Below are 16,080 nucleotides of genomic sequence, written 5' to 3'. Positions count from 1 at the left end.
CATGAAGCAGCGGTAAGAGCCAATCCAGTCCTAAGAGCCAGAGCTCCCTGCTGCAGAGTGTCCTGCTATTGTAACGGAGCTGAATGGGACCACTGTCTCTCTGAAACCGTTTCATCTGCTGCCACACAATAACCACAGTCAGTACTCTCTTTCGCCCTGATCTGAAGTCAGCTCCACATTTTCCGTTAAACGGGATAAAGTCGCATTAAGGTTTGGGTGGTGAGTACTGGAACAGCGCAAGTGTGACGGGACCTTCCCAGGGCACCCCCTTTCCCCATCCACTCTTCTCCGAGATGGTGTGAGGGTGGGGGAGGGGTGAGCATTAGAAACATGGGGCAGGCTGCTCACAGCAGATGGGGTGCGTCAGTCTGAAGAGTTTTCTAAAACAGAGGCAGGGGAGTAAATAATTATATGTAGTCAGACGCTTTTCAAATCGACTCCATGTTTCTCGAGTCTTGGTGCCCCTAACGGTCACAGGCAGTGAGCACATACAACAGCTCAAGGCTTGCCTGCAACTTGTCAAATGCAGTCTAATTCAGCCTTCATCCAAGTAACTCTGATACTGTCTTTGTCTGCCATGTTTTGGAAAGAGGGCGTAAGCGTGCATTATGGCTAGCAGCCACATCCTCCATTCTGTTCTCACTACTCCCCTTGTGGCCAAGCTCTGTTACTACAGTACCCTCCATCACCTCAGATGACGTCATCCCCGCTGACCTTCTGTCACCTTGTTTGTTTACATTTTTAACCAGGCATCCATATCCATTAGAGGATGTATTTTAGAGGCTAATAGGTAAGTAGAACCCTGTCTCTATCTACAATCTTTTCAGGGCCACACCGTTGTAGACATTTAAAATACTATTGATCACCAAGGGAAGCACTTGGATGAGACATCATTTCTCCTATATATGAATAATGTGCCTAATATTCATGGCATTAACAAGAAAACAAGTCTAATTTAACTATGGACAAAAAGGTATAAATGATTTTTAGATTTTGGAGTGATATGATCTATCTCTCTATTGTATTACCCTGGCAGATCTCTTTGTGTGGGGTGTTCCAGCAGCTCAGGTTTAAGGATGTCAGAAACATCACTTGCCCACATAGCTGAAAGCCAGTTGGAGGACTCATTCCTGTTATCAGAATCAGCTACTGCCAGTGCTTTGCTACCAGTGCCACTCCAGTTCTGATCCATTCCTAGTTTGAGTCATTCAGTCAACACTTGCATATTCACCATTATCCATGCATATTACATTGTGCATTATCACGATCTGCCCTAAAAGGACAGATCCTCTTCAACAGTTTGGCACCCAGTTTGGGCCTGCAGACGGGCACTTCAGAAGTGAGAATCACTTAGACTTTGGCAAAAGCATTTATTATTCTACTTGGATACACAGCAATACTTTGAAGTGCACAGGCCTGAATGAGAACTGTAGAGGCAAGATGATGATGATTACGGGGTGAGTTTTGGAGCTGTTGTGCTCTCGCCTCCAGTACCATGGCAGGTGAGGCCAGTGCTTCATGTAAGCACAGACTAGGGCTTCCCCAATACAAACAGGAGATATCGTGGGCGTGGCTTTGTGAGTGCATAATCTGCCCTTCTAAAGACTCTTGACATGTAAATACAAATGTGCTCTTAGCTTATCTGGTTCATAGCTGTCATTATGTCATCTGCTGTGACCCTGTCTCCCGGAGCATGCATGCTTGTTTGCATAGGTACTAATTTACGTAATGAGTGCATATTTGTTGAACTTCACTGTACAGTGTATGGATATGTCCTGGTATGTAACATCTGCATGGATATATGCTCAGCTGTGCACGAGTCGTAGTCATATCATGCACTCCAGTGTATGCCATACAGTCATGTGCATATGTTCTCCTGCCTCAGAATTCAGAATCTCTCACCTCCTTGCTCCAGCAAACATACACACAGAAAGGCTGAGTGAGCAAGAGAGGCCCCTTTCCTCTGCTCCCTGCTCAGAGACGAGGGGACGTGGGATGCATATTAACAGCCAACCTGCCATCTCCCACCTGAGGAAGACTTAGGACAGCTCCCGCATGTGCGGTGCACGAGCGGAGCACCACGGACCGCTGTTCAAGCCGGGAAGACATTTTGAAGATAGAGGAAAGCATAGATGTGGGAGGGGTTTATATTTGGCATGCCTGTGTTCAGAGCGTAGATGGGAGGGGGGGGGGGGGTGTTACATAACAAGCTTTTAAACAACACGGCAGTAAACAGCTGAAAGGAGCTGTGTGTGTGTGTGTGTGTGAGAGAGAGAGAGAGAGAGAGGAAATGAGTTAGGCTTGCAGTACGATGGAGAGTTGTTTCACACAGTGAGAGTGGGGGTGGGTCAAGTAATCTGGGACAAGCCGGCCCATGTGATTGTCACCATGGTGATGGCAAGGGTAAGAAGGAGAGTGAATCGTCTTTATGTGTGTAATGTGCATCTGTCTTCCATACTCTGCTAAGTGGACCCTCAGATGCTTGGAGTGATTGCATATATGAGTGGGCTTACTGGTGCCAGATAGCTTTGCTATGTTGTACAATACATAGCCAATGATGGTTTTTTTTTTTTTTCTCTTTGCTTGGTTTAATACAATGAAAAGTGGAAGATGTTTGAGTATGTATTTGCTGTAATACTTGGAAAAAGTTTTTTGTTTGTTTTTTTGCTTGTAGTGTGCCATCATTGGTCAAACCCACTTTGTTTCACTGCAGCAGTCCTTAGCCATCCTCTCCACAACACCAGCACACCAACACACACTGAATGAGGCAAAGACCAATGAGGGCCATGCTGCATTCCTGCGGCACGTACAAAGCGAGTGTTGAGCCAGTGCTCCCATGAGCCCCTGGGTGATTTAAACATTGACCACACGACTGCATCAGCATCTGTTTTCCCAGAGCTACTAACTACTCTCCCTCACAGCTACAAGAACACAGAAGCCCTCACTACAGTGCAGCACCAGGGAAGAGGACACAGGCCGTGTTGACCCAACAGGACCTTTTTCCACACACACCCAGCAGACTCCGTGTAGTGATGTCAGTTTGCGCGGATAGGCTGTCGGCAGGTTTTGTTCTTTCTCACACCTATTCCAGCACCTCTGATGCAGTGCTCTTGGGTGCTCTCTGCATCCCATGAGCAGGTTGTCGCGGTCATCCAGCAGCATGGGAACAACTGGTCCTGGAAGGATCAGGATCAGGATCACAAACTGTCGTATGCACTGTTCAATTCTTAATTTCACTTCCCGCTGGCTTTCAATAAAAACTTTACAATATATGAACATTAAATAAATAACAAAAAAATTAAAATCATATAAACATAACATTAAATACAAGAAGTAACGATTAAAGAACATGTTAGCAGCTTTTTAAGCATTTGTTTATTGGTATTTTAGTCAACAAACAGCAAGCACATTGTACAGGTTATAAAAACAAACAATACAGAATTAGTGCGCTCAGACATGCATAACAACAACAAAAAACATACAGATTTAGTACACAGTGTTATACAATAGATATAAACCAAGTACAAAGCAGCTTTAGATGGTGGTTATTGATATCATGCAGTAGGTATAGCTCATTTTTGGGGGGGCTAAGAATTAAGAGAATATATATCGCCTAGTCTTCACATGATCACTGAAGATTTGACAGGTCACACGGATGTTCCCTGCAGGGGGATCTAATTTTTTCCAGTTTATAGTGCTGCATAACATGTTTGATGAACGCAGATTAAGTGAGGGGCTGTGTCCGTTTCCAGCACTGTAGAATGAACCTTGCCACAGTGTGAGTAAGACCTCTGAGGGGTTTGTTTTCACTGATACCCCAAATCAAGCCCAAACTGGATCAGGTTCAACGGTGCATCCCAGGAGACCTGACAGAGTTCTGAATATAGACTTACAGAAATTAGATAACAGGGCATTGTCAAAAAATGTACCCTAATGTGGCAGGGGATACAGCACAATGGTTGCACAAAAGCTACATTTTACAAAGATTGACCTTTGAGAATCGGAGATGGTGCAACACTCTAAACTGTAAGACCATGTTAGATCATAGAAATGCTAAGTGCACACTGTGGCAATACCCGAGTCAACTTCCCAATCAGATTTCAGAAAATCGAGGGATGTATCTGATTGATTAGATAGATGGTCATACATATATATTGTCACCCCTAGATGTGGGGTCAACAGTAAATAAAGATTTCCACTGGCTGCTGTTATGTACTCTAGGTTACTGGATCTAATGTAGTTGCACATTTGTAGAAATTGAAAAAAACAATGGGTTTGAGGCAAACTCAGTTTATTGCACAGCAATTCAAAAGAGGGAAACATGCCATCAGTATAAAGATTTGTCATTTTTTAGAATGCCATTACAAGGCCAAAGAAACTATCTAATAGAGACGAGCAAAACTGGTGATTTGCAGACAAATTCACATTCCGTCCGAAGTGCTGTCTTATTTTTGTCCAGATTTAAAGGGACTGTTTTACAATGGGAAGAGAATAAGTGTGCTAAGAGAGGTGGGATGACATAGGGCCTGCTCAGTTTCACCAGGTCGCTTGATCATTTTACATTGACTTTACCGCAGAAAGAGGGAGCTTGCATCTTACAGGCCCAAAAAATGATACTGAAAATTAGGCTGTCCCCTCCAACCTGTTTCGGTCTTTGTAAAAAGTCATTTCTAATTCTAGGGGATTTGTCTATCCAGTTGTTTAAAAAATGACATACGAATAACTAGTGGGAGTATGATAGACTCTGGGCAACCGTGTTGATGGGGAACAGTTCACACTCAGGTTCACCTAAGTTAAGCTCATACCCAGAAATCCTACCAAATATCCTCAGTGCTGACATGATACTTGCAATTGATTCACATGGATTTGTGGCATACAAAAGTAGGTCATTTTCAGAGAGACCACATGCTCCCTCTGTCCTCTTAATATCCCATAATAGTCACCAAGTGAGTGTAGGGCAATAGCCAAAGGCTCCGTGGAGAGAGGTGTCACCCTCCTCAGTTTGGAGTAGGAGAGAAGATAATATTGCAAACTCTATGAAGGTTTAACAATAAATCTAATGTTTATGAAGCCACTTTAATCTGGTGAGATAATTGTGGGGGGGACTTTTTCAAGACAGGTGGCCAGTGTTTTAGTTTATTATCTACATTCAAAAGGTTGAGTGGGCTGTTATCCCACTTGGGGATAGAGATGCAGACCTGGTAGAAAGTTGGAGGAAGTGTATTGGCATTAAATGATTCATTAAAAACATCAAACAATAAAGGGAATATTTAACCGAGAATACTTTATAGAACTCCTAACTAAAACCATCAGGTCCTAGAGCTTTAAAATCTGTATGCTCTTTATGGAGTGGTTTAATTCCTCTGGAGACAGTTCTTCAAGTTGTGTTTTGTCTTCTGCAGAAATCTTGGGGATGTTCTATTCACAAAGTCATCTGTTAAAATGCCATCACCCTCTGACTCTGAAGAATACAAAAACGTATATATTGGTGGGCTTGGGTTGTACCTAGAGGTCTGTCTGTGAGAAAACACACCACTCAGAAGCCAAAGGTGTATAGATTTTGAGTCAATTTAATGTAATTGTGTATTGAATGCCAAATTGACATCAATTAACAGCATTCTCACATAACTACCCTGCCTGTCTAGATCAAAAGGAGCTGTGTGAAAGGCAATACAATGTATCTGTAGACCTGTATGATCAATAAGTGAAATGGAGGGAATCCAAGCGTTCTGTATATTCTTCGGAATCTGGGTCTTTGGAGAAGCAGTTAGCGAAGCAGGCTTGGGACTAAAGGGTCAACAGTTTGATTCCATGTACTGGCAGGTTGACTGAAGGAGCAGTGTTCTCTGTTCCTCCAATATTCACCACTGACATGCCCTTGAGCAAGGCTCCCAACTCCCTAGTGTCTGCCCACTACTCCAGGTGTGTGTGTGTGTGTGTGTGTGTGTGTGGGGGGGGGGTAAAATGCAGAGACCTAATTTCCACAGCTGGATTAATAAGGTACTGCTTCTTCTTTGAAAGCACTTCATCACAACTGGGGTTAGCACATGTAGCATTTAAAACATGTTATGCTTTTCAGTGTTATAGACACAATGGTGGTTGTCTTAAAGCAGGTGGGAATTAAGGCCAGTGCTAAAGCCAGGCTGAAAGATCTTGTTAGAACAGAATTTGATAATCCTCCCTTAAGCAAATCACTTGTGATATTACTGCCATATCTGTCCCTGCATTTCAGCATTCAGAAATAACCTGCTTACAGAGCAGCACACATAAGCAATCAATATTTTTCTGGTTAGGATATATAGACAAAAAATGACTCCCCTGGTGCCCCCTGCTGGTCTGCAAAGAAATTTCTCATTTTGTACACATTATTCTACATAGTTGAGAGATGTTGCTATTTCTGTAATTACTAGACTATATTTAACTTGATACAATATAATGAGATAAATACTAACTGTAAAATCATTTATTCAAGGCATCAAAGACACAATACTCAAATAAATATTCAACCATTAAAAATATATGATCATGCATGGTATAGCCAACCTACCTTTTTAGAGGTCATTTCAACAAACAAACTATTAAATATAAAGTTAATTTCAATTTAATTCTATGCAGCAAAAGTGAACGGAGTCCATCATTCTTTAGAGAATCTCTGGTGTATTGCTCCATTTGAAACTTTTGGTGTGTAGTCCAGGGCTGTTATATGGGACATGGGGGCTTTTCCCGAAGGCCTTCACGAGGAACCCCCTTAACCCCTTCCTCCCACACTCCGCACAGGCAGCTGGTCCGGGGCAGGTGGGGAGCAAAAACCACCTCCAGACTGCGGACAGTGCTGGTCTGCCCCCCGACCCTCAGACAGCGCTCCTGCCTCCTCAGCATAAGACGCACCAGCACCTGGTTGGCCCAAGCGAGACCCAGAGCAGGAAGCACTTTGCTGCCTACCAGCCTGCAGGTGTGGCGCGGGGGTGGGACACAGGTTAGTATTCCTTACAGCTCATTTGGAATACGCATAGAAACATTAGAACAAGGTGAACTTTTAGCCTCTGTTAACTCGTTATGCTATGGTGCCAAATAATAGAACATTTTCTGTATTATGCAGAAAATATGGCTATTTTTTTTTTTAAATAAAAAAACAAAACATACTAACCCATAATCACACCGCCCTGGGTTTGGGCTGTCCACGAGGTCAGATACCTAGTAAGTAAGCAGAAGCACAACTTAATTACTTGACGTCTAAGGTGCAGTGGTGCTGAATTATTTAACATAATGTGATTGGCCTAGCAGTTTCAATCTCAACAAGTGCTGGCGACCTGAAACTGGAAATTCAATCCAATAGTTAGGAAAGAAAGAGAAGCCACAGCAACCACGTATCTGCGTGTGTGCGCGCGACAGACCTGGTTAATGCAGAGCACCGGTGCACCATACGTATGGCTGAGGCAATGGAGGTTGCGAGAGAAGGCCAGCAGATGGCGTGCTCGCTCTATGGCCTCATCGGCTTGGAACTCACTACGGAACAGAGCAGCCACTGAGTCCACCACCACCAGCCGCACCAGACCTCGTTCCAGCAGCAGGGGCACACGCTGGGACACACAGGTCTGCAGAGCTTCCTGTGGACATGCACACAACAATGTGATAAACACTGCCCATGCACATTTCACAGTGCTTGCACAAGCGCCTTTCATAGCTGGCTGGATTGCTTATTGAGCATTTGGCACATGCTACAGGAGAATGTATGTGGGGGAAGCTAACTCCTCCTACCAGGTCTGCAGTGTGCTCAATGTAGATGTTGTCACTGAAGCGGAGGCTGTGAATCAGAGCTGGTGGTACGTGTGGGCGGAGCCTGGACTGCTGAGTAATTAGTTGCCGCAGTCGCTTGATGGGAAAAGAATCTTCAGTGCAGATATATACAGCTCCTGCCAAATCATTGACATCCAATAATTTTTCTCAAACTAGTCACTTGAGTTACTGGACTGTGATTTATAGTCTATAAATACGCATACATGATATGGACAAAAGTATGTGAACACATCTTTTAATGATTAATCTTGATTTCAAGTGGACACACCGATTGCCAACAGGTACACATGTGCTCAAAGTCATAGCCATGCAATGGGTCGTACTGTAGTGAAGAGCTCAGTGACTTTAAATGTGGCACTATAATAGAATGTCATATTTCCCCACTAGTCAATTCATGAAATTTCTGCTCTTCTATATCTGCCCCAGTCAACTATAAGTGAACTGTACGCATATTGTGAAATGGAAACTAGACGCAAACACAGAGTGGGCCACCAAGCGCTGAAGAGTGTGGCGTGCAAAAATGGCATATACTCTGTTGCATCAGTCACTACAACACACTGCCTCTGGAAGAAATATTATCACAAAAACTGTGTTGGCAGCTTCATGAAATGAGTTTCCATGGCAGACATTTACGCTTTTATCCAAAGTGACATTTATACATTTATGACTGACTACCGTTTGAGCAATTGAAGGTTTAAAGGTCTTGCTCAGGGACCCAACAGTGGCAATGTGTCGGCAGTGGGGCTTGAACTGGCAACCTGATTACTAATCAAGTACCTTACCTGTTCCAAGTCCCCCATGGTCTTGTGGATACTGGACAGACAGGCATAGCTGCAGACCAAACTGGGTCTTTCCAGCAGCACTCTCGCCTGCCAGCTCTGTTATTCCATTCAGTGGAAGACCACCACGCAAGAAGTCATCCAAAACAGGACAGGCAAACGAAAGTCTGTGTCCAGGCTCCAAGGAGGGCCATTCTCCAAGTGACAACTCTAAAGCTGCAAAGATCATATGAGAGTAAATGGCGAAAAGCTAAAATAGCTAAAAGTAGTATTGTACAAGTAGTTTCCTACACATATTACCAATGCATAATGACCTCTTTCAGCCCATTTCTAATAAAATGTTAACTAGAGCTATGCAGAACGTAGCCAGCCACCTGTGACAGGTCGTGCCTTGCGGTATTCAGCAGCAACAGCACTATGAAGGAGATGGACATCACCCTTGGATAGATGGGTCAGTCTTTGTAAATCAGGACCCGAGAGACTGAGAATCTCTTTAGCTGATCTCACACTTGCTGAGGGAGTTGACAAAAGGAGTAAATGCAAATTAAATGAACTCAAATACTTTTAATCCAATTAAATTAACTTGACGTTATATACGTGCAGTTAAAATTGGCTGACTAGGGTTAATACGCCACACAATGACATTTGCTGTTGCTAAAAATATGAAAAACTGTAGCTAGTCGGGTTAACTTACCTTTTTTCACTGCATTTGTAATCTTAGGATTCAATTTAAGTCGTCCCCAATCCATTGCATCTCGTGGAATTCGATTAAAAACATATGTTTAACATGTGAATTTTGATCAACATGTGACTATATAGTTATACACCTTGAAATTGTATGTTGTATACAGTACTAACCAAAACAAATTTTGGCGGCAGGCAGAAAACTTAGTACTTCCAGGTTACAAAAAAATGTTTTGACGCCTTGTCACAATAAAAGCCATTATTCATTATAGGCTATAATCCTGCACACAAGTGAAAAAAATAACATTTGAAGGTCAAACAAGAATGACTAAGAAGCACTGAAAATTAATTTTCTATCTAAGAAATATTTATTAATTTCACCAACGTGAAAAGCAGCCCTAAACAAAAAAAAGAAAAACCCTCAAATATGTGTGTGCTTTACAATCGCGAACTACATTGATAATGGTATAGACCACTATAGGTAAATATATTGGGTGTCATTTTCTAGAATGCCATCTAACGAGACAAATACAATGAATAAATAATAACGTAACAAATATAAACGAAAACATAAGGACTCAATTACGTTACAGCATGAAGCTTACTTCAAGACAATTGGAAAATGCATTCTACGTCACTTTACACCCCCGAGGCGCAGATTTTGGACCAGTTCTGTAATGTTAGGCATCTATCTGTAGACCAGTGGAGTGTAACCACTCAGTTGACTGTCAGTACTGAAAGTAAATTGGTGACAATGACTACTTAATTCTTTGCCCGAGGTGCAGTGACATTAATTGTTTTTCAGTCTTCCGAAGTCTGTCGAAGACATTGCTATATAGAATTTGAACCTTGCTTCCGTGGCCGGTGAGTGGCTAGCTACCTAGCAAAGCATTTTCCTGCCCCATCAAACATGTAGCTAGCTAGCTAATAACAAAAGCTAGCTAGCTATCTAAATAGGTAACTTTTATTTCGTTTCGGGTAAAAATAATAAAGTAGATTGCTAGAAATGCAAGATAGCTCAATATCCCAACAACGAGTAGGAAACGAGAGTCAATCTAGCTAGTTAGTTGCAACCTAGATAGTTGTATATGCTAGTTATAAAATTAACTACAGTACCATTTAGCTTCACCCGTAGCTTTCCAGCAATTAGCTACACCACTAACAAAAGTAACTGCGAGCATTCATAAGAATATACACGAGTCTACTCAATATCACGTCACAGAAGAGACGTGAGTTTTATTTACCGCGGAATTGGGCGATTGTTACATAATAATACTTTAGAACGCGTTGGCGAGCACTGGGCTCGTGGCTGAGCGGCACAGCGCAAGAAAGGCGCAAGCGTTCGCTTACCCGCGAGCGACCAAGGTTCGAGTCTTAGCGGCTGCAAATTGCTATCGATGTTACGCGAGCAAAGTGATTATGCGAGAAAAATGTGTGTTTTTGATTGTCTGACAAGCTTTAGCCCACAATTATATTTGTGCGTTGTTGGATGTTAGATTCTGTGTTGCGTTCGTCATTAGGATTATTATCATCGCTCCTGTCAATATGAGCTCCCGTCAGTGCCAGAACTGTGGCGGGGCAGATATCGATATCGACCAGGCTCGAGGTAGCGCCGTCTGCACGGCATGTGGATCTGTACTCGAGGATAATATTATCGTGTCTGAGGTGCAGTTTGTGGAAAATAGTGGAGGGGGTGCGTCGGCAATCGGGCAGTTTGTTTCTGCAGATGGTAAGTACTGTTGCTTTTAATAAATGTATTTAAAGTACTTTAATAGTGGAGGCACTAAGTATAAAATAAAGCTAGATACTATATGATACTATATGTTGATTAATTGATTCATTTCATTTAGTTTTTTAGAAATTGTGAATTGCAGTGTATAATGCATCAGTACAATGTCAAAAAGCTCCAGTATTGGCATTTTTGCCAGCTCATTTTTTATTCTCTTGCAATAAGATCCTTTTGCATGAAGCCATACTCTGAACCATTTATATGACTTAGTAAAAACAAAATCCTAACTCTGTTTTGCCTTACAGTAAGGTATGGTGTTTGTTTAAACAACCCAGACCACAGATGACTTTAAAAAGTTCCTAATTGTGCCTTTAAAAACTGAAATATATAATGAACCTTTAATAATATGTCATGCTTTTGTGTATTAGTAATTGGCCTACTTACTGCATTGTCAGTTCCGGGCAGTACCAGTTCTGCAGTATCTTTTGAATAAAAGCTAATTTCATTGTGGACTTGAATGAAGCAAACTCGATTGGTTGTTTGCACCATGTGTTTCTAGAATGACGACTGCAATAAATCTCATTAGGCCTTTGTAAGATATTGGTTTGGCTAACTGGGATATTAGTATGTTAGTATCATGTTCTGGAGACTTGGGAATTGAATACCAGGTACCTCAGTGGCTGTGCCATTTTCATCAGCGGTGTAATAAACATTGTAAAACCAACATTACTTCTAAATAAAATGACTACTTTTTCTTTGGTCTTCTCTTTAGAATGATTTTTGACCTCATTTGCATTTTGAACTTGAACCTCAGTTTTGTTGATCATTAGACATTTTTTCTCTCTAGTATGGGGTCCAGTTGGGCCAGATCAAAATGCTGCCTATCATGTGATAAGTTCACACCCTATGCTGCCCAGGGTATTCAAATATTGCTATGTTCTAAATCAGTGGTTCTCAATAGTTTTGGACCAAGTACAGGCTCTCATCAGACCGAAGCCTCTGAGTACCTGAGTATTACATACAAGCCTCCAGAGGCCACAGAAGTTCTAAGTGGCCAGCGTGAGCGCATATGTCGGTTCTTGAAACTGGATAAGCACAAGTTTCAAATTGTAGGCTTCCTTTAAAGATTCAGTAGGTTTATCTTTTAAGAGTGCTTGTTTTGAGTTAAACAATCACCAGGCTGTTGGCTTTGTACTCATTGCGAGCATTACTCAGTGCTTATGGTTATCATAGTAATCGCCGGTGTTCGAGATTGAAGTACCGGTATCTTTCTCTAGTGGCCACAAGGGTGCAGGATTGTAACATTTTTTTTATTTTTTTTTGGTCACGTCTTCTCACTTGTTATAACCAAGAGAAAGCGTGGCATGGAAATGATCGTCTCTGTTATGTCTATTCATTGGTGTGGCTTAGAGCCTCCTGTGTAAATACTTGCATATGCCATTCATGGCCTGTCAGCACTTATTTCCTAAACCCAGCTAGCCAATGTAAAAGAGACAAGTTAGGGTATATTATTTTACAACCATGTAAAATTAAAAATGCTTAGAGGTTGTCTGAATGCTTTTAGCTAACCAGCAGGAAGCTAGAAAAGCAAGCTCAAAAAGACGGTGTTGTTTGAACACTTTAAGGGAGATAGGCAACAGTATGGTGTACTTGCGTGGTGCTATCAGTTTTTGGTGTAGCGCCAACCTCAAGTGAAACTGCAGACATGCCAAGTGATATTGTATGAGGGAAAGGCTAACAGAGAATAATGACGGCTGTGGGAAATACTAAAAAAAACAAATCTACCCACCCAAACCAGCTAAATGTGAGGGGATGGGGCCACAAGGTCCTTCACATTTGAAAGAGTTATTCATAAGCTATGCAAAAGTCTGATTATGCTCATCGATTTGGAATTGTTCAAGTGAGAAGTTCAAGCCTTTTCCTTTCTCGGGCCTGTTGTCTGGAGAGCAGGTGATTGCATGTGCTTCTGTGCACCTTTCTGCTGCAGGCCCTGCAAAGACCCCGGTGCTGGGCAGCGGCTTCCACACCAGCCTCGGAAAGGAATCGCGGGCTCAGACACTACAGAACGGTGAGCGGCACACTCCTCCTTCGCACTCTTCCTGCCGACACCTGGGGCACCGCAGGTTACAGGTAGCGCTGATGAGGTTTTATCTTGTGATCAAAGGTGTCTCTGGGTGTGTATGTGAAATACGCACTGGACTTAAGAGGCTTCTTCACCACTTAACACTGTGACTCAAAATAGTCAAAGTAGGGTGCTTTGACATTTTTGTGCAGCTAACTAGAGCAGACGTTGTGCGCTGGCAAAACTAGAACTACACAGTGGTTCAAGATCTTTTGCAATTGTAAATATTTTTCACAAAGAGCTGCCTTTTATGGTCTCCAAAGAGCATGTTATTTCGGTTGTCACATTCGTTTGAATGCTCTTGACTTTCAGTGGAACTCAGTGGAGATTGGTCACAATTCTGTGCTAGAAAAATGTCAGTTATTCTACAAAAGCACAAGCTATATTAAAACGATTTTGAAGACCATTTTAATAGTGGTCTAAATAGAAACCTGACACATGTATACATGTATATACAAGGTGCAAACTTGGTAGGTGCAAGGTTTATGGGCCATACCATTATGTTACACTTCCATTACGTAAACATCCAATACCTTGCTACAATTAATGTTTTTAACATTCACATTTCAATTGATAGAATCTGGGACAGTAAAGTAGCTACCAAATTAAGAACAGACCTTCTGATAAATGATCTGGGTATAATAATCTTTTTTAGTCCTGTCAGGTCTCTGAGTCTACTTCCTGGGAGTGTCCAGTAAGACACTAACAGAATTCTGTCAACGTCCTAGCAGCTCCAAGGCCCCAGTGAGAAAGCCAGCGTTGCTGCGGTTCTGTAATCTCACGGCCGTGCAGGGACACGTGCCTCAGGGAGGCGACCCTGTGCGTTAATCCCGTGGCTCGTGTGACGCTGAGGAGGAGGGTGTGGAAGGACAGGCCAGGCGGTGGCCATGAGACGGAGGGATTATGCTCTTCACAGCCTTGTGGGCTATTTCTGCTGCGTGGCATGCCGGTTTTGCTGTCCGTTTGGCAGCTGATCAGCCACACCGGGGAGCCGAGGGACGGACTCCTTGCCTTTGTTTGTCTCGGTCTCTTCCTTGCGACTGCTTTGGGGCTCTTCTACCTGACTCCCTCTGCCAACGACAGATGGTGCAGTGCGTGTCCACACCCACTGCACTTGCTCCATGTTGCCCATTTTGATCTGAAATTGGGGGTTCTCGGGAAGAGACGTGTTAAGCCAATTACTGACCAGATAGTGTGCCATGGACTTAAGTGCTGATTTCCCTGTGCTAAACACACGCAGACATCCTGTGGGATTTGGTGTAGTCTGATTTATTAGACATGTGAAATGAATTACTACCGGGCAAGAAGTGAGTGTGCGAATGAGCGAACCAGTGAACGTCTGGGAGTGTGTGTGAGAGTCAGACAAGGTTGCATATAGTGTCACTCCAGGGAGTAAAACAGCTGTCTCTCTGCCCAGACAAACGTGTGTTTTTTTTCCCCTCCAAACTCCATTAGCCTGTCTAGATGCACACTGTTCTCATGACATCATTGCTACTGGAAAACCAAACACCTGCACGTGAAGTCATGCCTCGATTTGTATGTGTGCGCATGTCCTATCTCCAGGGAAACGGCAAATACACAGCCTGGGCAGTCAGTTGCAGCTGAACCAGCACTGTCTCGACACAGCCTTCAACTTCTTCAAGATGGTGGTGAGCAAGCACCTGACGAGGGGCCGCAAGATGACCCACGTCATAGCTGCCTGCCTGTACCTGGTCTGCCGAACGGAGGGCACACCCCGTATCCTCACCCGGACAGGCCCCGGGCCAGGTCCCAGCACAGTGCAGAACACTGTCTCGTGCGTAAATGATCATTTCCTACACTAAAGTAAATGCACTCACAATCACCATGGCAATAGAAAGGCCTACTCTAATGCTTCATCACTGCAGACAGCAACTGGGACACAGTGTGTGTATTGTCTCTAATGACCTGAAAAGCAGCAGTATCGGGAGAGGGTCCCACGGCGTGCCGGGCAGGAAGCAGCCATGCTGGGGGGAGCAGGAGACTGTTTACTACACCTCCAGGACTTCCACCTTTCCGTGCACCTCATCCCATTAGACCATGCAATACAGTCCCATCTGCTCTCTTTTGCAGACGCAGTAGCACAGTTGTGGCAGTCCTTGCTATCGTGCACAGCTGGGACGTAAAAAGTGCCCAGAGTCTGTGACACTTAAATGGAATGAAGACCTATGTTATTTGCTGTGAGGTGCTGCGAAAGCTGTTACATTTGATATTGGTCGTTAAATATATGCCAATAATAGGGTGTAGTCACTGTGCCATTAGCAATATAATCACATACAATCATGATTTTTTACTTACCAATCAAAACTTCTGAGTTTCATTCTCAGACTGTTTCTGGTAGTTTGCGCTAACACTCAGTTTTACATTTTTGTAGAAAAGATTATAAATAGAACATGCTCCAGCTTTAATTAACTCGGGCTACCACAATACTTAATCACAATTAGTGCTATATGAAAAAAAGTATGATTTCTAAATTGCTGTACCTTTTGTATTCGGCATCCTATAGCAGTTGAGTTAATTTGGACACGTTTGCCTTATGCGGTTAGACGCTCAGAGCAGCATTGTTCATTCTTATCCAGGGCTACCGCACTGCGCAGTGCGGTCTTTCCCACACTCCACCACACAAGACTCAACTCATCAGCTAATTATTATGCCCTTCAGGAGTGTGATGATGTCTGCTGGGGCTGAGAATACTCCAAGACTCCAACAATGCCAGTCAAGAAACCTGCACGTTTCTTCTTCTAAACATAAACGCATGCCTACTGGGCCTTAATGTGCAAATGAAAGGGTTTTCTGAGAGGGACTGCTGTAGCGCTCATTAGCCGCTGCGAGCTACAGTATGAAAGGACACTCAGGTCTACGCGATAACACGCTGACAGGGAGAAAGGATGTCAAAGAAGCTGTCTGTAACAGCTCTGCTCTCAAATTATGCCAGAATGGTACGGCTTTTC

The 16,080-nt window shown here is 43.1% G+C and overlaps 2 protein-coding genes across 6 annotated transcripts in view; one reads left to right on the top strand and one right to left on the bottom strand.

Moving 5' to 3' along the window:
* Window positions 1–4,301: 4,301 nt before the first annotated feature.
* xrcc3 (X-ray repair complementing 3) lies at window positions 4,302–9,560 on the bottom strand. Its single transcript, XM_027011632.3, has 7 exons — window positions 9,271–9,560; window positions 8,951–9,088; window positions 8,580–8,792; window positions 7,759–7,913; window positions 7,395–7,607; window positions 7,148–7,194; window positions 4,302–6,946 (listed from the first exon to the last, which is right to left on the bottom strand). Exons 1-7 carry the CDS (start codon window positions 9,323–9,325, stop codon window positions 6,700–6,702), a joined length of 1,068 nt encoding a protein of 355 aa, XP_026867433.2. The 5' UTR covers window positions 9,326–9,560; the 3' UTR covers window positions 4,302–6,699.
* Window positions 9,561–9,949: 389 nt separating this feature from the next.
* brf1b (BRF1 general transcription factor IIIB subunit b) overlaps window positions 9,950–16,080 on the top strand; it is a 42,749-nt gene continuing 36,618 nt past the window's right edge. For 3 of the 5 annotated variants that reach the window (XR_004775810.2, XM_035524414.2, XM_081717396.1), the window contains exons 1-4: window positions 9,950–10,124; window positions 10,781–10,989; window positions 12,977–13,057; window positions 14,675–14,848. Coding sequence is in view for 3 of the 5 variants with exons in the window: in XM_035524414.2 (XP_035380307.1) it covers window positions 10,806–10,989; window positions 12,977–13,057; window positions 14,675–14,848 (439 nt within the window). In the remaining 2 variants the exon portion in view is untranslated. Of the gene's footprint in view, window positions 10,125–10,756; window positions 10,990–12,976; window positions 13,058–14,674; window positions 14,907–16,080 lie in introns of those variants that run through there. The other 2 variants (XM_035524415.2, XM_035524416.2) reach the window with 2 other exon arrangements.

This window comes from Electrophorus electricus, chromosome 7 (assembly GCF_041902795.1).
Source record: "Electrophorus electricus isolate QZ-2024a chromosome 7, ASM4190279v1, whole genome shotgun sequence".
Lineage (NCBI taxonomy): Eukaryota > Metazoa > Chordata > Actinopteri > Gymnotiformes > Gymnotidae > Electrophorus > Electrophorus electricus.
Note: the sequence above shows the minus strand (reverse complement) of the source record. Positions and strands in the feature narration are given on the sequence as shown.

Excerpts from the sequence above, each read along its gene's own strand:
- xrcc3 (XM_027011632.3), bottom strand. The coding sequence starts at position 9,325 with ATGGATTGGGGACGACTTAAATTGAATCCTAAGATTACAAATGCAGTG. Across the intron at positions 8,793-8,950 it reads CAAGGCACGACCTGTCACAG|CTTTAGAGTTGTCACTTGGA; the intron begins GTGGCTGGCTAC and ends TGATCTTTGCAG. Across the intron at positions 7,195-7,394 it reads CGGTGCTCTGCATTAACCAG|GTATCTGACCTCGTGGACAG; the intron begins GTCTGTCGCGCG and ends CTTACTTACTAG.